At 29.9% G+C, this 11,462-nt stretch overlaps 1 protein-coding gene across 2 annotated transcripts in view; it reads left to right on the plus strand.

Moving 5' to 3' along the window:
* The first annotated feature begins 952 nt into the window (after positions 1–952).
* Positions 953–11,462, plus strand: part of LOC117180787 (mediator of RNA polymerase II transcription subunit 22) — a 32,261-nt gene continuing 21,751 nt past the window's right edge. For both annotated transcript variants that reach the window (XR_004468045.1, XM_033373288.1), the window contains exon 1: positions 953–1,175. Coding sequence is in view for 1 of the 2 variants with exons in the window: in XM_033373288.1 (XP_033229179.1) it covers positions 1,073–1,175 (103 nt within the window). In the remaining variant the exon portion in view is untranslated. The remainder of the gene's footprint in view (positions 1,176–11,462) is intronic.

Here is an 11,462-nt window from a genome sequence, read left to right on the forward strand (position 1 = left end):
AATGTATCTTCCTCTCACTCTACAACGTGACGATGTCATGCATTTATAACACTCTAGATTTTCAACCCAACGGAAAATCAGAGAAAATCTAGAGTGCGATAAATGCGTGGTATCGCTTCGAGGTAGAATGAGAAGAAGATACATGTTCCGTTTGTATACGACAGGCGTGTAAATAAACCCTTCAGCCAACAATGCTCCGACGCATGTGAGAGAATTTTTATTTTTAAACTTCGCGCGTCACATACTATTTGATCTATTATAGATGCGCTTAAAGTCACCTTCATCAGAAGTTAATGACATTTTTTTTAAACTTTAACACTGCAAAAAAAGTATTGCGATTAGTCCGTGAGTTTCTAATAGAATATTTAACGTAGAATCGGAATTTCAACAGCTGAAAAGTTGATCCTGCTGTTGTTTTGTGTTTTTTAAGAAGGAACCGAATGGGGTCTTCACGGGTACTTTGTAGAGGTTCCTTTCGGTTCCTTCGGTCCGCCAGGGACTAATGAACATTTTCTTAAACATTTTTTTTCTAACTGTCTTATATGTCCACCGTTCATATATTAATTATATTACGAACGTAACACAAACTGTAAAAACCAATAATGAGCAAGAATATCGATAACTATAAATAAATATTTTATATATATATAATATCCTTCTATCACATTTTCCTCAAAATTATGGATAAGTATTTTGGAATAAATAAAACATAATATATATTATTTTGTATGTCGTAGGCATTGCATTATATAATTTTATATATTCAAAACTTTCTCACCTCAAAATAACAAGAAATTTTTATTCTTACATTTTACATTTTTAAATCCCTTACATTTGCCGCCTTACTTATCCAAGATGGAGAAATTAAGCGGTGGCTCCTAATTGGTTCGGTTTTTTGTTACTTGCGCGTGGCTAGGCCATGTATTTATTAGATCATGCCTCTGCCTGCCTCGAATACAATTTGCAACAATTTGCAATGATGGCCGCACTGATGTGTATTATACGAGTTGCATATTGTTAGTGAACTTAAAATCTTATTTTAAATAAAAAGGGTGCTGTTGTAATTCTTAAGATGACGGCTCCACGTGCTTTACCTCAAAGCAAAGAAGCGTTGTTAAAATCTTACATGACTAGGCTTAAGGATGATGTGAAATCAATACTGGAAAATTTCGAAGGTATTTCATAACCTTACTATATATTTGTGTTTGTTCAGTCGTATGGGTCGCGTTTAGAACATCAACATCAAATATGTAATGAGTTAAACGTTGAAAAATTATTAATGAGGTGAAATACTATATTTCGCTTTTTTGCGCGTCTTTGGTTTCAGTTTTAGTCAGTTATAAATTTAGTCATTTTAGGTTTGCATGTTTTAAATTTTTTGGATTCGATTTTAAAGGAACAAAATTGTATGATTGTTTGAATTCTTTGATATCATAGAATATCATATTGAAAGCGATGATAGTTGCACAATGTTTAGTATAAAGGATTGGTCATTAACCCATTTTTAATTTAATGTGTGCAGAATAAATACCAAATAATGGAAAATTAAGAAAATAATTTTTTAAATTCAAGCATTAAAAATGAAAATATTTTAGAACAAGGCATTAAAAATTGAAAATTTTTCTATTTCAGAATGTTCCATGATGTTGAAAATTATAATCTCCACTTTAAATAAAACACTGTTTCGAATCGAAAAGCTTAAAATTGTGCAATTTCAAAGATTGAAATTATATACAGCAATCTTGTTTCATATTATTAAAAAAAATTCAATGTAATATCTTAAAATTGTCCGCTTTTCAGTTGAAGAGTTAAATGAATAAATTATTTAGAATTTAAAAGTATTTGTTTGAAAAATTGTAAGAATGAATAATAATAATTTATTTTAGAGGATGTGTTCAAAATTGAAGGATTTGAAATTAAAAAGTTCAAAATTTTGTTTAAAATCCAAAGCGATAAAAATGAATTATCGGAAATTGATATCTCAGCAATTGAATAAATTCATTAATTTTGAATGGTTACAAATTAGGTTTCTTAATTTATTATTTTTTCCGTTTATAAGTTTTAATTTTGTAATTGATATACAAATGGTTTAATTTCGAAAGATATAATTTAAAAGTAGTTAATTTTTAAGCGATTTAAAATTATCTAAAACAATTACAATTTTTAAGGGTTTGGGTATAAAGAAATTCTTATATCACAATTTTGGCATCTAAATTTCTTTTCAGTTTTAAATAAAGTTCGCTTGTGTTTAAGTTTCAACGTTCCGGTGTATAAATTTGCATTATTTATAATATTTCCCACTTAAAGTTACTTTTTATTTTGAACGTTTTTGTTTAGATGTTACCGACCTTACTTTTTCAATTAACTGAATATTTTTTTCTAACTTCAAAACTTTTTTCTGAATAAAATATCGGACTGAAACTTTCGAAAATGTATCAGAAGGCTATAAAATACGTTTATATACCTCATTTTAGTGGAAATTTTGCTAAAAATTATTTTCAGAGAAATTATCGGTGTCCATTTTTTTACGTAACCTTGAAATTTTTTGAACTAAGGAACTTTTTTTATATTTAAAATATCTGCGAGACGTAGAAAGACGTACATAAACGTAATTTACTGTTGGCTCTTGTATTTTTCGAAGTTTGAGGCTGGTATTTCGCATATAAAAAAGTTCTTAGGATCAAAAGATTTCAAGGTGCGAAGAAAATATGTCAAAAAATAGTCCCAGTTTTAATTCCTTTAAAAATAAGTATTAGCAAAATTCCTACTCAAATGAAGTACATAATCGTTGTTTACGGTCTTCTGATCCATTTTCCAAAGTTTCGGCCCGACATTTTATCAACAAAAAAAATACCTTAAGCACGGTTTTGTTCTGATCTTCGACTTAAAGTGGCTATGCGTAAATCGAAATGACAAAACTGCAATTCAACTGTAACTCGATCTCAAACGCTTCAAATTGAACATTGTGCCATAGGCTCGCGTGATAGATTCATACATATATTTTGTATTCGGATCTAAAATTTATCCACTTCCGGTCATTTGGGGAAGATAAAGGTATAATGTCACCAAAAGAAGCATATATTTTTGATCCTGGACTACAAACTCTGATGTGAGGCCATTGTAGAGTAAATATTTGCTGAAATTTTCGTTTTTTGACGAACAGAGTTAGAACTCTGAGAATTAGATTTTGGTATATAGTATATACCTACCCCAGGTTTACTTTATCGAAGTTTCTAGACTCTCCAAAAATATTTTGCTCGGCAAAGTTTATTGTTTACAAACCAATCAATAAGCAATTTCGTTCAGTTGAACGTTCGACTGAATAATTTGAAATTGAAAAAAAGCTATTAAATATTCTAAAGAAACTTCAGAAACAAAACATTTTTTAATTAAAAACTCAATAATTTATATTTTCAATTGTTTTAAAGATTGATGGTTTGCTAGTATAACATGTTCAAATATTTTGAAATTGTACAATTTTAATAAACGAAATAAACAAATAATGAAATAAATAAAGATTAAAACAAGAATTTAGAACAATAGGCTGGCCACCAAACTTCGTTTTTAAATTTCCTTTGATTTTTTCATTTTCTCTGCCCAATAATCAGTAATTGACGACTCGTGCTCTGAGTAATCCGGGAGTCAGATAGCCGAATACTGCCGAACTACTTAACGAGACTAATAGACTACTACAAAGACCGCTGAAGGTACTCCGTGATCACTGTGACTACTTATTATACTACTTAAAAATAGTTCAGGCTTTAGGAAATCCTACCATGACTGAAGAGCCTCCACGTTTCTCTCTTTTCGACTGAAATATAAATAAGTGGGAGTGAGCGAGAGAGTAATTCGACAGAGAATAATTGATAAAATAATTGTTATTTTTATCACATTCCACTTCATTTTTTTAAGAAGAGGAGTACAATATTATATTTATAATATTAGGTAGAAAAGTAATTGGTTACCTCGCGCTCGTATATTTATTCTTTGCATTTGGAATGCTTGAATGAAACTTTATCAAAAAGGTTTATTTTACATGGCAGTATTTATATGCGCCTTCATATTCTGAATTATCTACTTAATTAAGTATAGTCAAAGATTAAGTTTCTCAAAGCTCTATAGGCCTTGAGGTACACATTATTATTGTTACACTCACACTGCGCGCTTGATTTTCGACAGAAATTTGTAAACCGGTTTTGTTAAATCTTTTTATATTCTCTTCAGAGAAGGTATTAGATTTGTGTAAAATTTGACCCCCACCCCCATTTTTGGTCAAATGTCCACGCTTTGAGACCCCCTGCATCCGAAAAACAGGTTTTTACTAATGTGTATGTCTGTTTCATAGAACTTCAAAACTTAAATAATTTATCCCCATGACTTTTTTCTGTAAAAAGAAAATTATCAGAGTTAGAGCATTTTCAAAATCCAAAACAACAAACTAAAATGAACATTGTAAGTCAAAAAATGTATGATATGAAAAAAAGTCAAGAGAAGAAAAACTTTGCTTTTTGAAAGCCCTACAGGACTATGATAGAAACTTTTTTAATTTGGTCGAGAAGTTAAACACTCCAAATTTTATCGTACCAAAAATAATGAAAAATCCAGAAATTCCATTTTTTGGTCAAACTATGCAAGATAGGAAAAAAATGAAAAAGCTCAAATTGCGCGCCCTGAAAAGAACTACAAATTAAGAATGAATCACTTTTCGATATAAGCTACGAGAAAAAATGAGACAAAACTTGTTCATCCAAAAAAGAGCTATTATTTTTTGATAGGCCAGTTAGATTTTGCTTTAGTAGTAAAAAATAACATTCTAAACAAAAATACTAAATTTGTTTGAAAAAAACAACACAAGGTATGAACTTAAATTACCAGACAAAAGTTGTTCGCCTAAAAAGATCTATAAATTTATTATTAATTATTTTTCGATAGAACGAGTAGATTTTCTTTTAATCGTAAAGCATAAGATTAAAAATTATTAAATTAACTTTTTGGAAAAAGCACAGAAAAGAAGACATAGGCTCCTATATAGGTTCCTGTATTAGAGCCTATGCAGATGCGCAGTAGTTTTTATTTAATCGTAAGAAACAACATTAAAAATAAAAAATTATAAAAAAAGGAAATAAAAATTAGTATGATTCAATTTTTATGCATATTACGAATTGTAATGATATACATTTATTGAAATGATACATGTTTCAGAGCAGTTTAGAATACAATTTAAAGCAAAATAAGAAACAAATACAAAAATAATCATGATAAATACAATTTTATTTTTATTTTGCAATTTTTTAATAAGTAATTCCTGGCAGAGTTACAGAAAAAATATATTATAATTGATATAAAAGTGTTGTGTATAATGCAGAAAAGTTGACAGGTTGGACAAAATCGAGTGCGAAGCACGAGATACTTGATGAGAATGTGTTCGTTAAAGCCAAAAGAGCTTTAACAAAAGAGAGTCAAAATCACAAAATTACAGTTGTCGGTCCGGTCACCTTTGATTTTAAAAGGTCTGTGTTCGAAAGCGGAAGAAATGTAAAGACTAAGCGCGGAGTGCGATTGCCCTCAGTCGCGTGCCATAGGTGCGCTCAAACTCTCAAGCTAAGCTTTTTTAACGAAAGAGAATATACAATCACAAAATTACAGTGGTGGATGTTTTGAGTCTTAACTTTATATGTTTGCGCAATAATGTGCGAAATATAAAGATCGAGCGCGAAGTAAATACATAATCGAGGGCGAAGCGCGAGATAAATGTACAATCGAGCGCGAAGCGCTAGATAACTACAAGATAGTGCGCGAAGCGCGAGAACTAACAGTCGCGCGCTCAAACTTGCGGACGTTTTTCCACGAATTTTGTATTATTTTTTTATTTTCAATGTGATTTTTCACTAATAAGACAAAAAGTACGCGTCCTATCAAGAAGTGATTCTTAACGAAATTGTTGATCTTTTTTGGGATCACAATTTTTGGTAATACATCTTTTCTCATATCCTACCTAGATTGACAAAAAATTGGGATTTTTTATTTTTCATTATTTCTTGTGTAATAAAAATGTCAATTTTCCAAGAAAATTCAAAAATTCGTTGCGATAATCTTGTAGGGCTTCCAAAAAGCAATATTTTTCTTCTCTTGACTTTTTTTCATATCGTGCGTTGTTTAGCTTAAAATTAGAATTTTCGATTGATTAAAAATTTTTTGAAAATGCTATAACTCTGAGGATTTTCTTTTCATGGAAAAAAATCATTGGGATAAATTGTTTGTATTTATTAATACTATAAATATCCGTACATAAAATTTCAAATTCAGAAAAAATGGTCTCAAAGATTTTCAAAATGCGCTCACTTTTTGAATTTGTATCAAAAACGGCTGGTTAACGAACTCGTCCTTTCTTTTAGGACCTAAAAAAAGTGTACCAAAGATAGATTTGATCCGTTCATTTTTTCGAGAGTTGTCGTGCTTACGGACGGACAGACAGATGCTATCATAAAAACTTGATTTTCGGATTCAGGGGGTCTCGAAACGTAGAGATCCGTTGAAAAACTGTGTTGTTCAATTTCGGACAATTCTAATACTTTCTGAATCATTAATGATGAGAATGTAAAAATGCAGATTTTATATTCATAATAATAGGAAGAAAAATGCAGAAATTTCATTTTCAGTTGAAAAGAACAGGTAATGAAAAAGAGTATAAAGACTTTTACACGGTTCCATTGAGATGAATTCAATCCAAAGGTAAGAAAACCCTGAATGCTTCCCTTGACTTTGTATCTGGGCTGTTTTACACTTTTTTTATCAAATAAGAAAATTTCGCTGGAGACGTTTTTGAACAAATATATTTTTCATTTGTAAAAATCAAAGTACCCAGTTTTTCTCGAAAACGAAGCACGATATGAAAAAAAGTTATGATGGTAAAATTGTTCCTTGGAAAAATTGCTACAAAAATTTCTCCTCAATAATGTTTATTCTCACTTCGTTTCATTGAAAATCTTGATTTTTTTATTTTAAGAGGTAAACATTCGCTTTTACTCTTTTATACCATTGACAAAATCAGAACAGACAACATTCAGTTCTTCGAATTATCTGAAGATATTATTTTTATTTTTTAAATGTTATCAGCTAATGATAAAAAGTTTAAAGTGTCAAAAAACATGTGGGGATGAGCATATTTCTAGCTTTTCTACTGAAAATAATTATGTCGAGAACAAGAAACAAGAAAAAATTAATTTACAATGAAGTAAAGAAATGAAGTTTTTGAAAAAAAAAACGAAATAATATTAAAAATTAAGAAGATTTTTTTGTAGCAATTTTTCCAAGGACCAATTTTGTCTTCGTAATTTTTTTTTCATGTCTCGCCTCGTTTTCAAAAACACTGGTTATTGCGATTTTTAAAAATTGTTTATAATAGAAAATGGCTCCGGTAAAGAAAAAGTTTTTTTCATTTAAAAATAGTTGTAACACATCCCAGATACAAAATCAAGAGAAAAAATCTTGTTGAAGCCATCAACGGAACCGTGTTTTATTGTGCTGTAAATTGTATCCACTAATTTCACATATTTTGTCTTCCTATCCGCTTCCTTTTGACGTTAAAGTTTTCAAAATCCAAAAGAATGAATGAAAGTACCGAAAGCTTTCTTGGTGAAAGTTAAAACTTATATAGAATAATAAGAAATTCAACATTTGGGCTTCGAATCTGCTTCCATGATTCATTACATCAATTTAATAACAATGAGTAATTAACAATTAAACAATCTCAGTTGGCAGTCTATAGATCTGTGCAAATGCGAGGTCTCAAATGGCTAAGTATCTTGCGTACGTCTTTGTGTGTATATCCGAACCTAACCAGGCTGTTGAGACGGCTGAGACCACTGGCTCGGTTTCCCAAATACTCCCAATTGGATACAGACATGACCTTGATATTTACCGGATATGACAGGCAGCGTCCGCGGCGGCGAAAGCTTAAAATCCCCGAGGGATAGAAATGCTCTGAAAACGTATATAACATTTCCCAAGATGAAGCAAAATAATAAAGGAAAATTTCTTGCAAAAAGATTTTGTGAAAAATTTGCCTTTTCATTTCAGCTAAACCCGTTCTAGTTTCATTGTCGGTTATCAACATAACCTTAAACATTACCGGTCGAATATGTCAATAAGCGATTGATCATTGAATATTTTTATTACAGCAGGATTTCAAGCTATAAGTCATTCTATCGATTTTCATGCTAAAACACTCAATAAAGGAAAACGTTTAGTAGTAGTTCATGTGGTGAGGGTGCAGTAGTTGAAAGGAAATGGAATAAGCAAAGTTCAGTGCAGCGTTATCAGACAAGCATCTTTCATTTCTCCCCCATACGACTTTAAATTACAGCTGCTTATTAAATAAAAATATATTGTAACATAAAGAGCAGTATAAGGAAAATTTATACTTATAATTATAAATTGACTAACATTTTTCTTTACGTTAAAAATATTAATAAATCAGAAGTGAGGTACAGGACAATGACTGAAAAATTCAAAGTAAAATTCATGTAGGATTGCTTTAAATTTTCCTTTTGATAAATATGACTATATTGTAAATTAATTGCACTAGTTGTAATGGAAGCTACTATCGCCTACTATCGACGAGAATACTATAGGCACCTGCCTTTGAAGCTTAACAACTCAGTCAAAAAAATGCTAGCGCAACAAAAAAACAGTCATTTAAAAGCTGAAAGTGTTCTACGTTAATGAGCTTGAAGACGTTTATGTAAAAAAATTTTTGTACTTAGCAGACTGAAAAATGTAAAAAAAAGTCAGGTTTTTTGGGTACATTTAAGAACAGTCAAGTTTAGAGCATTATTTCTTATACAAGGGGCGATGGAAAAAATTTGAAAAAATTCATGAGTATGAGGAAAACTGTTGTGAACCAGTTGCAGTTCAGAAATTTGAAAAATAATAAAAATTGTTGCTTAAAAGTACAAAAATGTGCAACTATATTATCTTCAGTTCTAATACAGATATTAAAGCGATTCAAACTGAAAACTGTAATTGAAAGGCTCTGTATTTATTTTTAATTACCCGGAAGAATGTTTTAGTCTTCTTTTTTGTGAAAATCGCGATATTTTTAGACATTTTTTTTTTGTTGGAAAACAAGTGACAGAAAGCCGGGGGGGGGGGGGGGGGGGGGGGGGGGGGGGGGGTATTTTTACTGCCAACCGCTGGTCCCTTTCTTTGACCTGTGGCCAGGTGCCATCCAAGCATTCAGAACCAGGGGTCGAAGAATGGCACCAGCGGTCGGCAGTAAAATAAAAAAAGGGCCCCTCTGCTTTCTGTCACTTGTTTTCCAACAAAAAAAATGTTTCAAAATATCGCGATTTTCACAAAAAAGAAGACTAACACATTCTTCCGGGTAATTGAAAATAAATAGAGAGCCTTTCAATTACAGTTTGCAGTTTGAATCGCTTTAATATCTGTATTAGAACTGAAGATAATATAGTTGCACATTTTTGTACTTTTAAGCAATAATTTTTATTGTTTTTTAAATTTCTCAGCTGCAACTGGTTCACAACAGTTTTCCTCATACTCATGAATTTTTTCAAATTTTTTCCATCGCCCCTTGTATAAGAAATAATGCTCTAAACTTGACTGTTCTTAAATGTACCCAAAAAACCGGACTTTTTTTTACATTTTTCAGTCTGCTAAGCACAAAAATTTTTTTACATAAACGTCTTCAAGCTCATTAACGTAGAACACTTTCCGCTTTTAGATGGCTGTTTTTTTTTGCGCTAGCATTTTTTTGACTGAGTTGTTAAGCTTCAAAGGCAGATGCCTATAGTTTTCTCGCCGATAGTAGAAGCACAAGCGTCTACATCGACCATTTCTGCAGGGCTTTTTCCATCCGCGCGTGCGCAATGAATTCGTTCACTTGCTTCTACCAGCCTTCCAGGCAACGGTGAGGTGAAATGAAAAAATGAGGTTCAAAATAACTTTTAAAAGGCAATTCTTAACCGATTTTGGATATTTTTTTTAGATTAATTGAGCAATACATTTTGAAGAGGTTTTTTTAGGCTGATTTTTTAATTTTTGTTTCGTTTGAACTTTTATGTTAATGCAAAGAGTAAAGAAAGTTCATTTTTTTGTTTTGCTTCCTTATATCTTCGTAAACATTTTTCTTCTATGATCAGCATCGCTAGACTTTATGCACAGGGAAATTTTTAAGCAAAAGAAAATATTACATTTTTAAGTTAATTGTTATAAGCAAATTAACTTAATGAATGGCCCAAATTATGGAGTTTTCATTTAAAAACTAAATTTTTCCGATCATTTTACTTGCTTTTATCGAAAAAATAATACTTTATTATGAGAATTTACCATCTATGTTTTCTAATATTTTTATAAACAAATGCCCAGTGTGGACATTTAAAGACAGAAAGAAATAATTTTTTTTTATTATGATTTTTTTTTAATTGAAAGAATTTTCAAATAAAATTTTTTAAATTGAATTTAAGGTATTAAAAATTGAAAAATAATTGATTTTAGAAGATGATTCTGAATCCGTTTAAAATTAAAGAATTTATAGATATAAGTTTTTAAAATTATTTTCGATTATGACTTCAAATATTATTTCAGTCTAAAAAAATATTATTTTTAACCCATTCAATGTGAAATTTTTTAATTAAAAAAGAAAATTTCATCAATCATTAGCAATATTTGACCGTTTATTTAAAACAATCCATTATCAACAACTATTAAAAACTATAAAGATTTGAACAGAATGCTTCGAAATAGAAAGCCTTGAATTGTTAAAATTGCAATGAGCTAAATTTTAACTTTGAACGCTACAATTTTAATTTAAAAAAAAATTCAAAATTAATTTAAAATTTGAAATTATTTCAAATGATTTGAAACACGATGTAGATTATTGAAGATTTTAAAAAAAATTAAGCTTTTTGATTATTTTAAAATATCTAAAAAGAATAAAAAAAATTGTTGTGATTGCTAAGAAAATTGAAAATGATTTTTTTAATTTTAAAAATCAATTTTAAGTGAGTATTTAAAAAGATTTTAAAAATTAAAAAAAAAAGAATCATGACGATTTTATGGCAACTTTTTTATTTTTCCGTCTTTTTTAATGTTAGGAAAAAAATGTAATTAACAAAATATATCAATTTTCAACCCAAAAGTTTACTTTTTAATAAAATTAATTAATTTTGTATCAAATAATTAGTGTTTTAACTGTTTATTTATATATTATATAAAATGATTTTATTAATTTTTAGTTTATTAGAGGCGAGGGGCACTTCTTTTTATTTTGTTATTCCCAAATTTTTTTGTATGTCCATTTCGGTGGTTTTTTATGCCTTTCAGGCTTTTTCCACCAAATCAATAATTGGAATGGAAGCTTCTAATGTGTCCCCTAAGGGTTTACATTTTTCTTACACCTTCTCTATTCCTTTACACACCCTCCACACACTTACTTGGTGGTG

The sequence above is a fragment of the Belonocnema kinseyi genome, chromosome 9, assembly GCF_010883055.1.
Source record: "Belonocnema kinseyi isolate 2016_QV_RU_SX_M_011 chromosome 9, B_treatae_v1, whole genome shotgun sequence".
Classification (NCBI taxonomy): Eukaryota; Metazoa; Arthropoda; class Insecta; order Hymenoptera; family Cynipidae; genus Belonocnema; species Belonocnema kinseyi.